Source organism: Nomascus leucogenys, chromosome 9, assembly GCF_006542625.1.
Source record: "Nomascus leucogenys isolate Asia chromosome 9, Asia_NLE_v1, whole genome shotgun sequence".
In the NCBI taxonomy this organism is placed as follows: Eukaryota; Metazoa; Chordata; class Mammalia; order Primates; family Hylobatidae; genus Nomascus; species Nomascus leucogenys.
This window is the reverse complement of record NC_044389.1, coordinates 109304234-109325993: the sequence shown is the minus strand read 5'-3', so window position 1 is coordinate 109325993 and position 21760 is coordinate 109304234. Positions and strand designations below refer to the sequence as shown.

General features: G+C 47.3%; 1 protein-coding gene across 1 annotated transcript in view; it reads right to left on the bottom strand.

Moving 5' to 3' along the window:
* Nucleotides 1-7257: 7257 nt before the first annotated feature.
* The window catches only part of IL15RA (interleukin 15 receptor subunit alpha), a 35067-nt gene continuing 20564 nt past the window's right edge, over nucleotides 7258-21760 (bottom strand). Inside the window, exons 4-7 of the mRNA XM_030819350.1 lie at nucleotides 20819-21019; nucleotides 20215-20247; nucleotides 11299-11374; nucleotides 7258-8093 (exon numbers count right to left, since the gene is read on the bottom strand). Of these exons, the coding sequence (XP_030675210.1) occupies nucleotides 7982-8093; nucleotides 11299-11374; nucleotides 20215-20247; nucleotides 20819-21019 (422 nt within the window). The 3' untranslated portion in view covers nucleotides 7258-7981. The remainder of the gene's footprint in view (nucleotides 8094-11298; nucleotides 11375-20214; nucleotides 20248-20818; nucleotides 21020-21760) is intronic.

The following is a 21760-nucleotide window of genomic DNA, read 5'->3' as shown; positions in this document are numbered from 1 at the left end:
TTTAATAGCATGGAAGGCTTTCAGATGTTCTTAGCCATGGAATTCTTTAGGCTTAATTTGACTTCCAGTTAACAAATGCAGCTGCTGTGGTCACTCAGGACGGGGATGGGCACCCAGAGTTCCTTCTCCGCTCCCCGCCTGTGGTGGCCCCTCAGGTGCCTCTGGAGCCACCAAGGCTTCCTGGAACACTTGGAAAACACCCTCAGCCCCTGCAGCCCAGGGACGCTGGCAGCAATTTGAGTACCCTCTGGGTGGCATTAACTCCAAGGAGGTTTTGAAGATTATACCCCATTTTTGAATTATTTTGGAGACAAGAGTCCCACTCTGTTGCCCAGGCTGGAGTGCAGTGACACGATCACCACTCACTGCAGCCTCATGCTCTTGGGCTCAAGCGATCCTCCCACCTCAGACTCCTGAGTAGCTGGGACCCTAGGTGAGCCATGGCACCCAGTTATACACTTCTGTAACTAGGACTGTTGGCTGTCTGCCCAGAGGAATGAAGACACAGCTTTAGAAAGAGAAGCACTGACCTTCAAGGTGAGAGCGTCCACCAGCGGGGAGTGGTTTTGCCAAGCGGGGACTTGAGGCAGAGGGCCTAAGGTTCACCGACTGTGTTCAATCCTACGGGACCCTTGCTCTTTTTCAGTTTCATTTTCCTTCCAGTTACAGAGCAGCCCTCCCAGGATCCGAGGATGCAGGGCGTGCAGGGGCGGCACGGTGATTCCCCAGCCAACCCCTGCCTTGCCATCCGGTTGACCTGGCTGCCCAGCAACCATGCTCTGTCCTTCCTGAACGTGTTGCTAAATTTCCTGTTTGGGTTTTTGCCTCCATCCCTCCCCCATTTAGAATGCTCCCTGCCCATTTACTTAAATTCCACCCATCCTTCCAACTCACGTCCTGCATTCCTCAAGCCTCCAGGCCTTGGAGCCATTTCTGTCTTTACTGGGATGGTGTCCCATTAGTGTGTGTGCTTGTGATTATCTACTAGCTTGTGGCATAAGGTTTTGTTTCGCATTTGTTCTGATATGCTTCTCTTTTTGACCAGGCTGTAAACTTCTTGAGGATTAGTACCAGGCTTCACTGTGAGGATCTCTAGTGGCTAGCGAGGGGAGAGACAGATACCAGGGTCTCCTGTGACCCTCACGCCTCTGGGAAGGGAGTGCATGTGCCGTCATCCCCACTACAAAGACGAGCCAATGTCCGTGCATGTAGTGCCTCCAAGTGACGGGGCCAGCAAAGGGTAGAATGGATGCTCGACACTCTGGCTTTTAAGTTCTACCGTCTTTCCACTGCACAAAAACAGTATTTTGCAGATGCTACAGGAATAGCGCAGATAATAAGTGTTATGAAGGCTCAGAGGAAAATTATTTTGTACAGTTGAGTCATTAGCAGAGGTGCTGGGGCTGGGCACGGTGGCTCACGCCTATAATCCCAGCACTATGGGAGGCCAAGGCGGGTGGATCACTTGAGATCAGGAGTTTGAGATCAGCCTGGACAACATGGCGAGACCCTGTCTCTACTAAAAATACAAAAATTAGGCGGGCATGGTGGCGTGTACCTGTAGTCCCAGCTACTCAGGAGGCTGAGGCTGGAGAATCGCTTGAACTCGGGAGGTGGAGGTTGCAGTGAGCCGAGGTCATGCCACTGCACTCCAGCCTGGGTGACAGAGCGAGGCTCTGTCTCAAAAAAACCCTCCAAAACTGAAAAAACAGAGGCTCCTGGAGAAGGTAAACTTGATCTGGTTCTGGAAGGTGAGTTGGATGTAGGTGACTGTGAAGGAAGGACAGGGGCATTGGGCATTGGCTACAGGCTTGGCCTGTGAGGAGGCTGCAGGTGGGATGTGGGGGTGGAGGTGCTTGCAGCAGGGCCCAGCCCAGCCTTGGGGAGCTCTCGTTTGCACTGAACGGGCTGATTCCTGGGATCCTGAGGGTCTGATTGGGATTCTCAGCAAAGTTTTCTCCCCATGCAGAATGGGACAGGGGGAGGAAATCATCAGCAGAACAGACTTCCTTTTGCAAGATGACCCCTCGAGCAGGAGGCAATGTTGCAGCATTGTCAGGCAGAACAGAGGGCTGCTTCTGAGGACAAGGGAGGGTGGGGGATCCTGTGAGTCCTCCAAATGTCCCCCTACATTTTTAATCCAGTACAGGAACCTCACCCTTCTCCAATCAGTGCTCTCCCTTCAGCTGGGAAACCTGCTGGGGCCATGGATTTAGCTAATGTTCTTCCAACAACTTGACGGCTTAGACTTTTTTTGTTTTTGGAGACAGTGTCTCCTCTGTCATCCAGGCTGGAGTGCTGTGGCATGATCTCGGCTCACTGCTACCTCCTGGGCTCAAGCAATTCTCCTACCTCAGCCTCTTGAGTAGCTGGGACTACAGGCACTTGCCACCACACCTGGCTAGTTTTTGTACTTTTTGTAGAGACGGGTTTCGCCATGTAATTTGGGCTGGTCTTGAACTCCTGGACTCAAGCGATCCACCTGCCTCGGCCTCCCAAAGTGTTTGGACTACAGGCATGAGCCACCATGCCCAGCCAAAGGCTCGGACTCTTCAGATGGGTTTTCAGATATCCTGGCCTTGCATCTGTAAGGGATGAAATTCCGCCTTGTTCTAGGAAGCCTTTATGTTTCAGCCTGTGGCTTGAATTCAGACTTTAGAGATTTGGACTTCTTATTCTCTAAGTTTTTCAGTGCCATTAAAAACAGCCACCCACTATGGCCTCAGATTTCTCGTATCCATACAATTTCAGGATGGAAGCAACATAGTCTCTGAGAGAGCTGGGCTTGCAGCAGGCATGACATCCCAGGCACCTCCTGGCGAACTAATTACTGAATTCCCTGGGTCTCTCCATTCCTGTCTCTGCGTATCATCAGAATATTCACTCTTTTCTCTCCTCCCTAAGGCAGATAACTAGCCGCAGACATTCCTTATCTCCCCTCTTCTCCATAATTTGCAGTACCCACTCCTGGTACCGAATTTCATATCAGCTAGGAACTTTTCGATGACAAGTAATGTAAACGGAATCTGTTATAAAGAAAAAAAATGTATTGGAAAGATACGAGGGGCTCATAGAATCCCGGAAAATGGGAGGCTCAGGTCTGGAATATGGTTAGGACCTAAAGACGGCTGGAGAGCCCAGGAACAGGAGGTCCAGCAGCCGGTCAGTGCTTCTGAGGCCACTGCTGGGCACTGCCCTGTGAGTTCTGTGCTCTTCGTTCTCTGTAATCAACAGCTTTGTAGTCTAGCTGAGAGGCCCTGGAGGCCACGCCCAGGCCAGGTGCCCACGCGCAGGAGGAGCAGGGACAGGGGAGGTCAGCCCCTCTGTGTCAGTGGGCGATGAGGCACCCCACCAGGATGGAGGAGCCCCAGTGGAATTCTGCATTCCCATTCTTCCTCCTCCTTTGTGTGGAACATTTCTCCTTGGTGATTTGTTTTTTTTTTTTTGAATTGGAATCTCGCTGTGTCACTCAGGCTGGAGTGCAGGGGTATGATCTCGGCTTACTGCAACCTCCACCCCCAGGGTTCAAGCGATTCTCCTGCCTCAGCCTACCAAATAGCTGGGATTACAGGTGCTCGCCACCATGCCAGGCTAATTTTTGTGTTTTTAGTAGAGACAGGGTTTCACCATGTTAGCCAGGCTGGTCTCAAATTCCTGACCTCAGGTGATCCACCCGCCTTGGCCTCCCAAAGTGCTGGGATTACAGGCATGAGCCACCACGCACGGCCATCCTTGGTGATTCTTTTAGTGCATTTAAAAATATTGAAAAAATATATATATTTTATTTTGTTTATAGAAGGTACAATGTCAAAATACAAATCATATATAATGTGTAGATATAACAGACAAGGAAGTACAAATGCATATATATGTAAAATGGCACCGAGATGAGTTTTCTTCTTCCTGAATCCTTTGATGGAGAGGATTCACTGGGCTCAGCATCTCCTCCACCTTTCCCGGCAACCTGTCAGTGCGTGCAGCGCAGCTGGAGACAGGGTCATTGGGAAGAGCCCAAACCCTGGTGTCTTCCCTGTAGACATCTCCCATGCCAGGAGGAGCCTTGTAATTGACAGAGAGCCTCGAGTATGTCACTTTTCTGTGTGAACTGCAAGTCAGGATGAGGGACAGACGGTTTCAGGAGAGGAGGGGGTGTTTCATCCTGAATAGCTAAGAACAGCACCACTAGAATGGGCGGATTTACAGACAGTCACTTAGGGGAGTAAAGTGTCAACTAAATCCCCCTGGTAATATAGTGCCTAATATTACCTAAAATATGCACACATTGAGTTCTGATTAGTGCCTGGCAGTGTGAGGTGGGGGAGGCTGTGATTTGGGTCGGGCTGGTCCTGCCTCCGAGGAGCACAGCCCTGGGGTGAGACAAACCCGCAGTACTCGGGGAGTCCGCTCTGTGCTGTGAAATTCTGAGCCAGGAGGTGGCAGCCTCAGCCAAGAGGAAGAAGTCCTTGGGGAACACAGGGGTGGTCAGTGACAAACAGGGTGTCTTTTGATCCCTGCTCTCCTACTTCCTAATGTCTGGAGGAGGGTTTGAATGGGGAAAGTCACACCACAAGATATATTTTAAAAAGTTAGACAGGCAGGAAGAAAATGGAAATCTGCATCTATACAAGGGAATAAAGAATGTTGTAAATGGTTTTAAAAAAAAAGCAAGGGGGTGGGGGGAGTTAAGAGTCTTATTTCTTGGCCAGGCATGGTGGCTCAAGCCTGTAATCCCAGCACTTTGGGAGGCTGAGGCGGGTGGATCACCTGAGGTCAGGAGTTCGAGACCAGCCTGGCCAACATGGTGAAACACTGTCTCTGCCAAAAATACAAAAATTAGCCAGGTGTGGTGGTGTACGCTTGTAATCCCAGCTACTTGGGAGGCTGAGGCAGGAGGATCACTTGAACCCAGGAGGTGGAGGTTGCAGTGAGCTGAGATTGCACCATTGCACTCCAGCCTGGACAGCAGAGGAAGACTCTGTCTCAAAAAAAAAAAAAAAGTCTTATTTCTTGATCAAGGAAAATCAAGGCAAAATATAAAAGGTGAAGAGCAATCCATTTTCTTCAAGGCAAATGTGTAGAGCAGGGAATGAGGGAAGAGCAGGAGATGTGAATCATTTAGACTTGTGGCAGCTGAAGACGTGGGGACTGAAGGCCTCACAGCTATAGAACTTTCTTTTTTTATTTTGGACTCAGGAGAACATGTACAGGTTGTTACACGGGTATATTGTGTGACGCTGAGATTTAGAATATGGTGCTCCCGTCACCCTTCAGAGATCTGTGTACTCTTTCCATTTCAACATAAAAATAAAAAAGGATGGACTCTTCCCAGCACCTGGCAGATGCTGACCTTCCGGTCATTCTGCCCATTCATTCACCCAAATACTTGCTGGCATCTACTGAGTGCTGAGGACTGAAAGGCAATTGCACTTCCTGATGGCCCTGAAAGGTACAGCAGATGGATGCCAAAGGACTTATGTTGATTCCTTCCTTCCCTTTCATCATTCCTGGCTGCTTTAACCTGGGCCAGCCTTGCGACTTGCTTCGACGGATAGAATGCCACAAAAGTGATGCATGCCAGTGTCTGGACCAGCCTGTCAGGGGCCTGGCAGTTTCTACATTCTTTCAGCCAGTGTGACTAGCCTGAGCCCACCATGCTGTGAGGAAGCCCAAGCAGCCATGTGGAGAAGCTTCCTCTGATTTTGATGAAGGTATCTAAGCTGAGGGCAGGCAGAAGTCGGTGAAAAAAATGGTCAGGTGTGGTGGCTCATGCCTGTAATCCCAGCACTTTGGGAGGCCGAGGCAGGCAGATTGCTTGGGCTCCCAAGTTCAAGAGACCATCCTGGCCATCATGGCGAAACCCCGGCCCTACTAAAAATATAAAAAATTAGCCGGGCATGGTGGTGGGCGCCTGTAGTCCCAACTACTTGGGAGGCTGAGGCAGGAGAATGGCGTGGACCCGGGAGGCAGAGCTTGCAGTGAGCCGAGATTGTGCCACTGCACTCCAGCCTGGGTGACAGAGCAAGACTCCATCTCCAAAAAAAAAAAAAAAAAAAAAAAATACAAAAATTAGCCAGGCGCTGTGGTGTGCGCCTGTAGTCCCAGCTACTCCAGAGGCTGAGGCATGAGAATTGCTTGAGGCAGAGGTTGCAGTGAGCCAAGATTGCACCACTGCACTCCAGCCTGGGTGACACCATGAGACTCTGTCCCCTCCCCCACAAAAAAAGAAGTCAGTGAAAAATGGCACTTTGAGAATGTCTGATGGCGTGTGGATTGGGCACTATGCCCATGCGCCATCTCCCAAGTGCCCACAGTGGCTCCCTCTTCCCCCTGGCTGTACAAGGGGCAGTTGGTGGCTGGTTTTCAGCCAGGACTGCTCCCCTCCCGCCCCACCTACACTCCTTATTACTTTTGTTTTTAAAAAAAATTTTGGCTGGGTGCCATGGCTCACGCCTGTAATCCCAGTACTTTAGGAGGCCAAAGTGAGTGAATCACTTGAGATTAGGAGTTTGAGACCAGTCTGGCCAACATAGCAAAACCTTATCTCTACTAAGAAAATATAACTATTAGCAGGGTGTGGTGGCACATGCCTGTAGTTCCAGCTACTTGGGAGGCTGAGGTAGGAGAATTGCTTGAACCTGGGAGGCGGAGGCTGCAGTGAGCTGAGATCTCGCCATCACACTCCAGCCTGGGCGACAGAGCAAGACTGCTTCAAGAAAAAAAATTTTTATAGAGATGGGGTCTCACTGTATTGCCCAGGCTGTTCTTGAACTCCTGGGCTCGATCAATCCTCCTGCCTCGGCCTCCCGAAGTGCCAGGATCACAGGTGTGAGTCACTGCGCCCAGCGTCCCAGCTCCTGCTCTCATCCAGCTCTAGCATTAACCGAGCTTCGTGGCTGCGGGCAGAACAACTTCTCCAGTCCTCAATTTTCTCATCTATAAAATGAGGAGGTGGGGTTAGGCCCATGATTTTAGAAATAAATGTCAAAAATGTCAAATAAAGTAAGAGAAGAAGAAGGGAAGAGACGATTTGTATAGCGTTGTGGAGCTGAGCCTGGACTTACCACTGTGTGGATTAGATAATGCTGCTTCTCCTCACATGGAATTGTGGGAAATTCCCCAAAACTGTGACTGGAGCCAGCTTTAGGCAAGGCTTTTTCTCCTTCTGGAAACAACACCTGAACTCAGTCACCTTGGACTCTGCCTTCCTACTCTTTCTCCTCCTTTGTGTGGAACATTTCTCCTTGGTGATTCTTTTGGTGCATTTTAAAAATATTGAAAATAGATGTTTTATTTTGTTTATACAAGGTACAACGTCAAAATACAAATCATATATAATGTATAGATATAATAGAGAAGGAAGTATAAATATAAATGCATATATATGTAAAATGGCGCTGAGGTGAGTTTTCTTCTTCCTCAATCCTTCGATGGAGAGGATTCACTGGGCTCAGCATCTCTCCCACCTTTCCCAGGTCCCTGTCCATGTGTGCAGAGCAGCTGGAGACAGGGTGGTTAGAAGCCCAAATGCTGGTGTCTTCCCTGTAGACATCTCCCATGCCAGGAGAAGCCTTGTGATTGACAGACAGCTTCGGGTATGTCACTTTTCTCTGTGAACTGCAAGTCAGGATGCGGGATGGAAGATTCAGGGCAGGGTTTTTATTTCATTACCACATGTATTCCAGGCAGCTCACACTGTAATGAAATAAAAACCCTGCTCAGAAGCCTTTGGTCTCTCCTGGGAAGCTGGGCCCTGGATCCAAGGCACGATAGGCAGGCAGGCGTTGCCCATGGGAATGGGGAGAACCTGCTCCCTCGTGCAGGAGGCGCTGACCTGGCAGTCTGTGAGATTCTGCTGGGACGTCTGAGAGGCCTGGTGGGCTTGCTCCTGGAGCCCACCTCCTTGTACCTCTTCTCAGTCGTCTTTAGCTAAAGCAGAGAGGCTCCTTCACGCCGGACGTAGCTGGGCTGGTTTCCCCGAGTCTCATAGGTCGTGAGAGCAGTTTTCCAAGGCTTCATCTCTGCTGCTGGTCCCCCCAGTCACCGGCAGAGCCTCCATGGCTTCCATTTCAACGCTGGCTGGCAGGGGAGTTTGCCTGCAAAGCAGGTGGTTCATAGGTTTTGAAAAGAGGAGGGGGTTGCCCTCAAATCAACAGACGCTTCCCACTGAGCATGTATGTCCAGCACTGCGGGGATGGCAGGAGCAGACAGAGGCCCTGCCACAGGAGTCAGACAGACAGCACTTAGTCCTCAGAGATGGAGAGAACCTAGAATGCCTACCTCTACCGAGTGTATTAAATCCTATCTAGGGGCCAGGTGTGGTGGCGCATGCCTGTAATCCTAGCACTTTAGGAGGCTGAGGTGGGAGGATAGCTTGAGCCCAGGAGTTCAAGACCAACCAGGACAATATGATGAGAATAAATCCTCTCCAGATATTTCCAACCTCCCCATCCACCAAAGATTCACCAAATGCTGTTGGAGCAGCTCACGCCACCCTCCCTCACCCCACGCTTTGCCAATCCTCTGCCAAAAAGCCGTTCAAATGGCAGGAACAAGAGAAGGAGAGAGTGACTGGGAGCCTGGCCAAACCAGAGTTGATCATCTTGAAAAAATGATCTAATATTCATGAAGCTTTTAAAAACAGTTCTTAGCACTTAGTATGTGTGAAATAAATAAAGAAATACACAAATCAATCAGCTCCCAAATGACAAGCACAGGCGAGGCAGGACACTGGTCATACGTGGCTGGCCTGTCTGGAGCTGCCTGGGTGCTGATGCCCTGGGCATCTGGCTGGCACCTTCTACCAGGGCTGGTGAAATGTCCTCCAGAGGAGCAGCAGCTCTTTAGGCCATTTTAAGCTAAGCAGTGTGAGCTCCCTGGAGTGAGAGCTAAAATAAGGCAGGATGAGGGTCAATTCACTGAAAATAATTTGCTAACAGCCAATTTGTCAAATGGCAAATCTAACTAATAACCCATTTGCAAAAAACAAGTTTATGGAAAGAATCAATTCACCAAATGACCAAGTAATTACACTCATCAAATTGACCAATTCTTCTTCTTCTTCTTTTTTTTTTTTTTTTTTTTTCCTGAGACAGGGTCTCACTCTGTCTCCCAGGCTGGAGTGCAGTGGTGTGACGCCGGCTTGCAACCTCTGCAGACAACCACGCCCGGCTAACTTTTTGTATTTTTTTGTAGAGATCAGGTTTCACCATGTTGGCCAGGCTGGTCACAAAAAAAGCGATCCGTGCACTTCAGCCTCCCAAAGTGCTAGGATTACAGGTGTGAGCCACTATGCCTGACCATGCCAATTCTTCCTAAAGATATATTTATTTTACTTTTTGAGCTTTTAAAAAATTAAATTTGTGTGTGTGTGTGTGTGTGTGTGTGTGGATGGGAGTCTCACTATGTTGTCCAGCCTGGTCTCAAACTGCTAGGCTCAAGTAATCCTTCTACCTCAGCCTCCCAAAGTCCTGGTATTACAGGCATAAGCCACCATGCCCAACTGAGATATCTTTCATATGGCCAGTAAATACTGCTATTTTCCTCTTATGAACATATTTATTGGCTGTATATACCAAATTTACAAATCCTTTTTAAGAATATATTTTAATGTATTATTCATAAAGAGATGGTATGTACATTTAAAAAATACATTCAGTGAATATATTTATTTATTATAACCCCTGTTAAGAATATAACTCCAAATTCAGCATTTTGTATGGAAATTCTGTAGTTATTAATAGTGATATTTTGAAAATTATTTTAAAAGTCATTTTCTGTTTTGTCAACATTTTTCATTTTTTGAATTCTTTGGACAAATTTTTGAGTAACATATCAATGTTTGTTAATTTCTCAACTATTTATGAGGTTTATGGCTTTTTTATTGGTCGGGATGGTATTCACAGCTTTTGAAGATTTATGTGAAGTTTTAGATACTGGTTTTCATTTTGACGTTATAGTAGCATTTCATGGAATGTGCATTTTGTCAAAATTAGGCTCAAAGGGTCACATTTTTTTTTTTTTTTTTTTTTTTTTGAGATGGAGTTTTGCTCTTGTTGCCCAGGCTGGAGTGCAATGGTGTGATCTTGGCTCACCGCAACCTCCGCCTCCCTGGTTCAAGCAATTCTCCTGTCTCAGCCTCCCTAGTAGCTGGCATTACAGGCGTGCACCACCATGGCCTGCTAATTTTGTATTTTTAGTAGAGATGGGGTTTCTCCATGTTGCTCAGGCTGGTCTTGAACTCCTGACCTCAGGTGATCTGCCCACCTTGGCCTCCCGAAGTGCTGGGATTACAGGTGTGAGCCACCGTGCCCAGCTGGGGTCACATAATTTTTATATTGATATCACATTTAGAAAAGAATGTTTTATAACTATTAATAGTAACTAAAAGTTTAGTTTGGACAAATCTGATCTCCATATCAGTATGGAATGCTGGAATACTGGTTATTAATTGATAGAAATACAAAATTAAGGCTACAATGCCATTTGAGGCTTTAATCAAAGAATAATAATACTGTCTAAAGATTAGAAAAATGAGAAAAATTTAAAAAGTCAGCAAGTGGCAGAAACATTTTTGCCAGAAATGCTGAGATGCAGAATTTCAATGATTAGGAATACAACATTAAGGCTAACATGAATGAGTATATTTATAAGAAGGCATACCCCTATTCAATGAGGACCTTCAAGAATATATTCACCAGGATATCACAAGAAGAATGGATAGCACTGCACGCATTGGCCACCTGGTACACTTTCTCTGGCCGCCCCATTGCTGCTGTGGGCAGGGGTAGGGGGCACTTGGGTTCAGGGCTAGCTCACTGCTCCTCGGCTCTGGCACTCGTTGGTCCCTACAGAAGGGGTGTGTGAGAGCCAATGGCCAGGAAAGGCGTCCTTCTTAGGAGGGGGCATTCTGGAATCACTATGGTGTGGCTCTTTTTTCTTTTTTTTTTTTTTTTGAGACAGAGTCTTGCCCTGTTGCCCAGGCTGCGGTGAAGTGGCGCAATCTTGGCTCACTGCAACCTCCACCTCCCAGGTTCAAGCGATTCTCCTGCCTCAGCCTCCCGAATAGCTGGGATTACAGGTGTGCACCACCAAGCTTAGCTAATTTTTGTATTTTTAGTAGAGACAAGGTTCCACCACGTTGGCCAGGCTGGTCTCAAACTCCTGACCTCAAGTGATCTGCCTGCCTCGGCCTCCCAAAGTGCTGGAATTCCAGGCAGGAGCTACCGCGCCCGGCCAGCTGCAGCTCTTTTCTCATGGGGAAGTCTGACTCTTGCAGAGGGAGTATCCAATGCAACTCACCTTGACTTGATGTAGCATGCCAGGAAAGACATAGCGCTCAGCCCACACAGCAGGACGGTGGACGTGGAGATAGCCACTGAAAGGGAGGAGACCACGCTGAGATACCCAGAAGCACATTCGTTGCTACGAATCACAAATTCTTTACCACGGATGTTCTTACAGAGGGATCCAAGTGCCTCCCAACCAGCCTCCTGCTATGGACATTTCTTAAGGCCCATGCAATTCCCCCCATTCGATGTCTAGGCAAAAACACATTCTCTTTCCTGCTGAGGGTGCCAGCTCCCAGTCATCCCACACCTCTGCTCCTCATCCTTCTCCTTCTCGGGCAGAGTGCCTGGGGTGAGAGGGCAGGGATGGAGCAAGTCAGGAGGGAGCAGTAAGAGCCTCAAGGGCAAAGCCAAGAGTGGGATGAGGAGAGAGCATTCCTGCTGCTAACACCAGGGTTGAGAAAGCAGACAGGGACACACCCCTCCTCTGCTGTCCCCAGTATAACGCCCCCTTTTCTTCAACTTCACAGGTTTAGAAACAATAGCACAGTGCCATTTTCCTTCCAATTTCATTTTTTTCACTTGCATTTTTTTTTTTTTTTTTTTTGAGACAGGGTCTCCCTCTTGTCACCTGGGCTGGAGTGCAGAGGCACTATCTCGGCTTATTGCAACCTCTGCCTCCTGGACTCAAGTGATTCTCCTGCCTCAGCCTTCTGAGTAGCTGGGATTACAGGCACACACCACCAGGCCTGGCTAATTTTTTGTATTTTCAGTAGAGACGGGGTTTCACCATGTTGGCCAGGCTAGTCTCAAACTCCTGACCTCAAGTGATCCACCTGCCTCAGCCTCCCAAAGTGCTGGGTTTACAGGTGTGAGCCACTGCATCCAGTCTGCCTACAACTTTTTTTTCTTTTTTTTTTTTGAGATGAAGTTCATTCTGTTGCCCAAACTGGAGTGCAGTGGCACGATCTCAGCTCGCTACAACCTCCAGCTCCAGGGTTCAAGCAATTCTCCTGCCTCAGCCTCCCAAGTAGCTGGGACTACAGGCACGTGCCACCATGCCTGGCTAATTTTTGTATTTTTAGTAGAGACAGGGTTTCCCTATGTTGGACAGGCTGGTCTTGAACTCCTGACCTCGTGATCTCCCCACCTTAGCCTCCCAAAGTGTTGGGATTACAGGCGTGAGCCACCACGCCCAGCCAACTTTTTCTTTTCTTCTTCTTTTTTTTTTTTTGTTCTGTGACGGAATCTCACGGTGTTGCCCAGGCTGGAGTGCAGCGGCTTGATGTTTGCTCACTGCAACCTCTCCCTCCCAGGTTCAAACGATTCTCCTGCCTCAGCCTCCCGAGTAGCTGGGATTTCAGGCACCTGCCACCATACCTGGCTAATTTTTGTATTTTTGGTAGAGATGGGGTTTTGCTATGTTGGCCAGGCTGGTCTCAAACTCCTGACCTCAGGGCTGCCTTGGCCTCCCAAAGTGCTGGGATTCCAGGTATGAGCCATGGATCCTGGCCACCTGAAACTTTTGATGGCAGAGAAAGAGCAGTAAGGAGAAAGAAGAGGTCTTTTTAAGAGGTGTTGTATATAAGAGGAGGTTAGGATTTAGGACCATTTTGAATGAGTTGAAACGAACAGCTTGGGGTACCGACAGGCGTCACCTGAGGTTTATCAGATAGGATAGGAAGAAGGGGGTCTTTCTGTGTGAACAAGGGGGCTTAGTCTGAGGGCAGGGAACAGAACTATTGTTAAAAACACTTGCAGGTCTGGTGCAGTGGCTCATCCCTGTAGCCCGAGTGCTTTGGGAGGCTTAGTGGAGAGGATCGCTTGAGGCCAGGAGTTCAAGACCAGCCTAGGCAACATATCAAGACCTCCCCCATCTCTACAAACAATTAGCTGGGCATGATGGCACACACCTGTAGTCCAAGGTATTTGGGAGACTAAGGTGGGAGAATTTGCTTGAGCCCAGGAATCTGGCGCTGTAAGCTGTGATCGCGTCACTGCACTCCAGCCTGGGCGACAGCAAGACCCTGTCTCTAAAGACAAAAACAAAAACAAACAAAATCCACTTGCAGGTTTGACCAGTGAGCCTGACTGTTGTGAATTTCCCTGAAAAAAATCACCCAGTGCTCTGCATGCAAGACGACGGCGCTGAGATCTGCAGCAGAAGATGACGGCGCTGAGATCTGCAGCAGAAGATGACGGCGCTGAGATCTGGAACAGCAGCTACCTCTCACTGAAGACCATGGGCAGCACATCTCATGCACCCTGAGGACTTTGAGGGCCTTCGCTGCATGACTCCCAGGCCACACCCATCTATCAAAATAAACCTCCCAGGGCTTGGCCTTCCAATACAACTCTACTGCAAAACATCTGAGTATAAGGGTGTAGGGACACTCAGAGCCCTGTGGCTGGGAGTATAAACTTGTGCCATCTTTCCCAAGGGCAGTTGAGAAGCCCACACCCTTTGACTCTCTAGTTCAACTAGAATTTACTCTAAGGGAATAGATATATACAGGGGTATTCACTCAAGTATTGTTTAAAATAATTTTCTTTTTTTTTTTTTTTTTGAGATGGAATCTTGCTGTGTCACCCAGGCTAGAGTGCAATGGCGCGATCTTGGCTCACTTCAACCTCCGCCTTCCAGGTTCAAGTGATTTTCCTGCCTCAGCCTCCCGAGCAGCTGGGGTAACAGGCACTCACCACCAAGCCCAGCTAGTTTTTGTATTTTTAGTAGAGATGGGGTTTCACCACGTCAGCCAGGCTGGTCTCAAACTCCTCACTTCAAGTGATCCGCCCCCCTCCGCCTCTTAAAGTGCTGGGATTACAGGTGTGAGCCACTGTGCCCGGCCTAAAATAATTTTCAAGATGTTAATCTGAATCTCTTATCAATAAACAATTAGTTAAATAAAATGTGGTATGCCCATATGATGGAATACTATTCAACTATTAAAAATTATAAAATAGATCATCATTTATTAACATTGAAAGATGTCTGCAACATCTTGAGTGAAAAAGATAATGAGATAAAAATGAACCTGCAGGCCAGTCTCGGTGGCTCACGCCTGTAATCCCAGCACTCTGGGAGGCCGAGGCAGGTGAATCACCTGAGGTCAGGAGTTTGAGACCAACCTGACCAATATGGTGAAACCCCGTCTCTACTAAAAATACAAAAATTAGCTGGGCATGGTGGCATGCGCCTGTAGTCCCAGCTACTTGGGATGCTGAGACAAGTGAATTGCCTGGACCCAGGCGGTGGTGGTTGCAGTGAGCTGAGATCTCACCACTGCTCTCCAGCCTGAGTGACAGAGCAAGAATCCATCTCAAAAAAAAAAAAAAAAAAAAGAACCCACAATAGGCTGAGTGCAGTGCAGTGGCTCACACCTGTAATCCTAGCACTTTGGGAGGCTGAGGCAGGCAGATCACCTGAGGTCAGGAGTTCAAGACTAGCCTGGCCAACATGATGAAACTGTCTCTACTAAAAATACAAAAATTAGCTGGGCGTGGTGACGGGCGCCTGTAATTCCAGCTAGTTGTGGGGCTGAGGCAGGAGAATCGCGTGAATCTGGGAGGCAGAGGTTGCAGTGAGTGCCATTGCACTCCAGCCTGGGCAACAGAGCAAGACTCTGTCTCAAAAAAAAAAACAAAACCCACATAATCTCCAACTAGCCATGTGCATGTCCATATGCACAGAAAAGTCCTGAGAAATACATACAATGGTGGGATTCGAGATAATCTTTTCTTTTTTTAAAAAAAGTTTGTTTTTTCTCATATATTTGCAATGACACTGTAATCAGAATAGTAAAATTATAGAAACAAAATAAAACAACTTGTAAGTAAATTAAAAAGCATAGAAAAATCGTTACAAAAGAAGTAACAGAAAACATGAGAAATTAATGAAAATGTTTTGAGTTTTCGGACTTAACATTAATCATTATTATGACTAAAAAAAGAAATCTGTCTTAGCAGAGATGCTGCACCTGACGGTAAGCTCTGTCTTTGCGTTGGCTAGTGAGTTGGTGCACATTGATAGTGTAGGCAGTGTTTCATTAGAAAAGGCAACATGACATAAACTGTGCTTCTACCTTCACAAGGTCCCTCCTGTTTCATTTAAGTGACAAGAAAAGCTGCAGAATGAAACTCAAGAGAGAAGAGGGCTCCTGAACCAACAATAAAACGAAGCAGCTTGAACTCAGCACCAGACCCTTGGCCTCTCCCTCAGTGACATCCGGGTAACTCCAGTAAAGACATGGAAACCAGAATCACAAAGACAGTGAATTAATAGCTTACCTGCCAAGCCCTCCACCTTTTATTGTTTCCTGGGGGGTGTGTAGATTGGAGGAAAGGGAAGAGAAAGAGATCTGGTGAGACAGAGGAGAAGCAAGGAGGAAGAAGAGAGGGGAGAGGTGATTACCGCAGAGGAGGCCATGAAAACCACATCTCCCCACCAGCCCCCTCCTTCAGCCTGTGCGTAGATTGGGTCCAAGATGGAGAAGGCAGCTGAGACAGCCAGGGGCCAGTGTTTGGCATGGATGATGAAAATGTCCTCTGGGCATATGCAGGGAATAGCCATTCCTCAGCAACACCCTGACCAGTTAGGCCAATCACTGGGTTGTAATACCCGTGTGTCACTGTGGCCAGAGCTCCTGTGTGCCTGCATCGGATGAAGGCGGTTTTGAGGGAAGAGCATCAACTCAACGACTCAGAGGAGTGGCCTTTCTTTCTCTTTCTCTTTCTTTTCTTTCTTCCTTCCTTCCTTTCTCCTTCCCTTCCTTCCTTCCTTTTCTTTCTCTTTCTTTCTTTCTTTCTCTTTCTTTCTTTTGCTTTCTTTCTTTCTTTCTTTCTTTCTTTCCCTTTCCTTCCTTCCTTTCTTTCTTTTTCTTTCCCTTTCCTTCCTTTCTCCTACCTTCTTCCTTCCTTCCTTCCTTCCTTCCTTTCTCTCTCTCTTTTTCTTTCTTTCTTTCCTTGTTTCCTTTTCTTTCTTCTTTTTTTTGAGATGGGGTCTCACTCTGTAGCCCAGACTGGAGTGCAGTGGCGCCATCATAGCTCACTGTATCCTCAAACTCCTGGGCTCAAGCGAGCCTCTTACCTCAGCCTCCCAAGTAGCTTGGACCACAAGTGTACACCACTACACCTAGATAATTTTTTAATTTTCATTTTTTATAGAGACAGGGTCTCACTATGTTGCCGAGGCTGGTCTCTCAAATTCCTGGGCTCACGCAAGCCTCCTGCCTCGGCCTCCCAAACTGTTAGGATTACAGGTGTGAGCACTGTGCTTGGCCTGCTGGTTTCTTTTCTGTCTCTATTGCACTAAGCACTTAATAAGTGTTGGGTTTGGAGTAGATACTCAATAAATACTTGATTGATCAAGTTAAGCTTTTGAAGTTCTATAAATTGAAGTAAATTTAAAGTGACATTTGCTTTTCAATGAGGAATCTGCATTTCATAATAGCTTAGGACCATTCCTGGAACAGAACAGATACTCAGTTTATATTGAATGGATGAATGATATGACATAGAGGCAGCTCCTGTCAAAGGCTGAGCACATGTACTGCGGCAAATTTATTTCAGCCATGAAAGCCCAGAAGCATATTGCCATCCCGAGAAACAAGTCCTCATACCTGGCGTACTAAATCAACATGGCAGTGTAAGTGCTGGCATCTGTGGCATGCTGACCTTTTAGTTTACAATCAAGAGTCCTCAAGAACAGCTTAATCAGGGATGGGAGACCAGATATTGGAGTAATTGTAGAAAGTTACTGATAAAAAGGGCTGCCAACATGGAATCAACCCAAATACCCATCAATGATAGACTGGATAAAGAAAATGTGGTACATATACACCATGGAATACTATGCAGCCATAAAAAGGAGTGAGATCATGTCCTTTGCAGGAACATGGATGGAGCTGGAAGCCATCATCCTCAGCAAACTAACTTGGGAACAGAAAACCAAACACCACATGTTCTCACTCATAAGTGGGAGCTGAACAATGAGAACACATGGACACAGGGAGAGGAACAACACACACGGGGGCCTGTGGGGAGGGGCAGAGAGAGGAAGAGCATCAGGAAGAGTAGCTAATACATGTGGGGTTTAATACCTAGGTGATGGGTTGATAGGTGCCTCAAACCACCATGGCACATGTTTACTTATATAAGAAGCCTGCATGTCCTGCACATGTATCCTAGAACTTAAGGTAAAATTAAATTAAATTATAAAAAAATGGCTGCCAAGTAAGCCAGTAGATATTTAAGACAATGAAACTATGAACCATATTTCTTAAATATTTATTAAAATGTTAAAGCCTTTAAATTCACTCATTCATTTGCTTGCTCATTCGATACTTATCGAGCATCTACTATTTAGCATTTTCTGTTGAATTAAAAAGAACAAATGAGTAGTGCTAATCATTTATATAACTTAGTTTAAAAAGCAAATTATGATATTGGTAGTATCAATGGGTTGATTAAAACGTCAGTTAATTTACTGAGCAACCACTATGGTAAAGCATCATTAATATTTTCTTATGAAGATGAGCTCAACTGATTGCTTATTCATGCAGAAATAGCAACATCCACTGATGTTCAAGGAGCCAGTGAGTATATCTGCCACCCATAACTGGTGCTCCTGGATCTCAGGGTGGCTGATCCAACATAAAACATCTAAAGTTTTTTTGTGTGTGGCATCTCTGTATTTCCACAGTTCCTTGCACAGAATTATCTTTGTCCATTGTAGGAATTTGGTTAATGTTCATTACACTACATTTTAGAATTTGGGAGAAAGTTTTTGATTTTGTGTGTGTGTGTGTGTGTGTGTGTGTGCGTGTATCTCGCTCTGTCTCTCAGGCTGAAGTGCAGTGGCGTGATCTGGGCTCACTGAAACCTCCGCCTCCCCGGTTCAAACAATCTCTTGCCTCAGCCTCCTGAGTAGCTGGGCTTACAGGTACACACCACCACGCCTGGCTAATTTTTGTATTGTTAGTAGAGACAGGGTTTCACCATGTTGGCCAGGCTGGTCTCGAACTCCTGACCTCGTGATCTGCCTGCCTCGACCTCCCAAAGTGTTGGAATTATAGGTGTGAGCCACAGCGCCCGGCCGATTTTTTAATCTAATAAAAGTCATGAACTAGAAAAAGCAGATTATGGATTAAATCTCATCATCAAATAGTTGTTGGAAAATCTATATAGAAAAAATGACCCCTGAACTTTACATGTAGGATTTTATCCTACAGATATTCTGGCACCTATGGATTTTCAATTAATGGCTGTTTGTAAGATAATCACAGAATGTAGCAATCACATGTCCAGATAGGGGATTGGCTAAATTAATGGTAGGAATTCCATACAATGGAATATTCTGTAGCTATTAAAAACAATGAGATGGTTTTTGTGTCCTGATATGGGAAGATCTACAAGGTATGCCAGCAAGTGGAAACAAACATGGTACAGAACAGAAGAAAAGAAGCAACTGTCCAGCATTCCTTATCCTCTATGTGTTTATTTGTATAGTCTCTCTGGAAGGACGCCTGGAAATCTGGTAGCAAGTATTGCTTCCTTCCTGCAAGGGGATTTTTGAGTTAGAAATGGGATTTACTTTTCATCTTTTTTTTGAGACAGGGTCCTGTCCTGTTGCCCAGGCCAGAGTGCAGTGGCATGATCACAGCTTACTGCAACCTCTGCTCCTGGGTTCCAGCAATTCTCCCACCTCAGCATCCCGAGTAGCTGGGACTACAGGCATGCACCACCATGCCCGGCTGATTTTTTGTATTTTTAGTAAAGATGGGGTTTTGTCATGTTGGCCAGGCTGGTCTCGGACTCCTGGCCTCCCAAAGTGCTGGGATTATAGGTGTGAGCTACCTCGCCCAGCCTGATTGTTTTTTAAACGATTCTAATCAATTCACTGCTAAAATGTCCAAAGTCACTTGATATTTTCCCAGATGACGTTTGATGCAGGTAAAAATGAGACCACAAAAATATGAGTCATTCTCTAGCAGGAAAATTTATGAACAGAAGATTAAAATAATTTTTGTCCATATCAAATTACAGTTGGGTTTTTTGTTGCTTTGGAAGCTTGTCAGCCTGGAGCATGACTTGCATTCTTCTTATTACGTGCGTTCTTCCTCCCTGCCTGCTTCCCTTCCTCCTCCTGTTCTCCCTTCCTCTCTCAGCTCTCCTCCCCTCCCTTCAGCTTTTTCTTTTAGTCTTGCAAACGCTTTCCCCTTTTCCTCCTTATCGTCACTTGCACATTCTCTTTTCTATTCTCCTAGCCTTAGCATTACGTGTGACTTCTGTAAAGAGGAGCGGATTTTTGGTTTTATTTTGTTTTGTTAGCTTTTTTCTTTTTCTTTTTCTTTTTTTCTCTTAAATAGAGATGGGGTCTTGCTATGCTGACCAGGCTGGCCTCAAATTCTGGCCTCAAGCAATCCTCCCATTTCAGCCTCCCAAAGTGCTGGGATTACAGGTGTGAGCCACCACGCCTGGCCAAGAGTAGCATTTTATACTGAAAATGTGGACAGCTTCTCTGTTAAGTGCATGGTGCCACGCCCTGGAGAGGAATCGGCAGCTTCTGGCAGAGATGCTGTAACGTCAGTGCTGGCATCAGCACCTGTGGTTTTGGATGCTCCGTGCAAGAGAGGTGGACCCAGCTGTGAAGAGCTGACCTTGAGCCCTTTTTTGGGGTGCCAGCTCTCTGGATTCAACACCAGTAGCCTGACAGCTAGAAGCTACCAAAATTTAGAAAAATGGGCACATCAAACAAAGAATTCCATAAATCAGCTCTTATTTAATTTATTTTCTGATGGAGGCCTTCTGAGTGTGGAAGGGGCCGCTGTCAGGACTGTGCTGGGGAAGCAGGCCTGGGCCAGGACCACCCAGCACCCTGGGACTGCGGTCACCCTGATCATAAACATACTGGACAAAGGGACACACTTACCAGTGGTGTCGCTGTGGCCCTGTGGATACACACCTGCGGAAAAGAGAGGACAGCGTCACGGCTCGAGTCCTAGAGGTCCTAGTTCCTCAGGAAGCAGGAGAAACTCTGCACAGCTTGGCTCCCATCTTAGCACCTTGGGAGACTCGTGGCTGGTGTAACCAGACTCGTTTTAGCAAAGAACAAGCAGGGTAGCTCACTGAGCCACACTTAAGAATCAGATAAGCCTTAGAGAAGGTCCACATTACCCACAGCTCCTCCCTTCCACAGATCCTGGCCCCGGACTGCAGGAGTTTCCACCACCTCCTACTGCGGGAGCACAGATGCCACTCAGAGTCTCAGCACAGGCTCTGCCGTGTGGGTGATAAGGCTGGCCCTGTTACATCTTGGGGGGTGGGCTTGCTTTTCTAGCTGCACCAGCCACAGAGAAAGCCACGGAGAAAGAGGTCAGCCCAGGAGGCTGTGGCTGGTGGCCAGGGGCAGCAGGCTGCCCAGTGAATCCTGACTTTGGATTGATGGTATAAAGCTGCCTTGTGCTGGATCTCAGCCCCGATCTTAGAAGGAACAGCGGGGAACAGACCTCCCCTGGGGCAAAGCGAGTGCTAACCTGGCGGCTGGTGGGAGGCGGATGCTGTGAGTTCCCAGGTCTTGGCTGTTGTCTGAGAGGGGGTGCCATGGGAGGACTCATGACTGCCTATCTCTGTGGTTCCTGTGGAAGGTGATTTTGAAGGCATCAGCCGGGAGCCTGGGACAATAGCTGCTGTTGTGGCCGCTGTGGTGTTCGGGCTGGGAGATGAAGCTGCGGGCTCTGTAGGAGAGTCCAAGGCAGGGAGAACATCAATGTGCAGCCTCGCCTCCTCTGAGCTGCAGCACGGGGTGATGTGGGAGCTGCCGCAGTGAGTCACCCTGGCCAGCCCTCCCTCTCCCACAGCAAACTGCTCCTTGAGAGGGTGACATAGCCGTTCCTCTGGAAGGGCCACAGGACCTGTGAAAACACTAAAGAACATGGCTACTATCACGGCAGGTATAAAGAAAAGATCATCCAGACACAGTGGGTCACGCCTATAATCCCAACACTTTGGGAGGCTGAGGTGTGAGGATCGCTTGAGCCCAGGGGTTTAAGACCAGCCTGGGCAACATAGCAAGACCCTGTTCCTTTTCCTTCTGTTTTTGAGATGGAATCTCACTCTGTCACCAAGGCTGGAGTGCAGTGGCTCAATCTCAGCTCACTGCAACCTCTGCCTTCCGGATTCAAGCAATTCTCCCTGTCTCAGCCTCCCAAGTAGCTGGAATTACAGGTGCCCACCACCACGCCCAGCTAATTTTTGTATTTTTAGTAGAGATGGGGTTTCACCATGTTGGCCAGGCTGGTCTCAAACTCCTGACCTTAGGTGATCCACTCGCCTGTAATCCCAGCCTCCCAAAGTGCTGGGATTACAGGCGAAAGCAACTATGCCCTGCTGCAAGACCCTGTTTCTACAAAAATAAGAATAAAAATAAATTATCCAGGTGTGGTGGGTGTGTGCCTATAGTGCCAGCTATCTGAGAG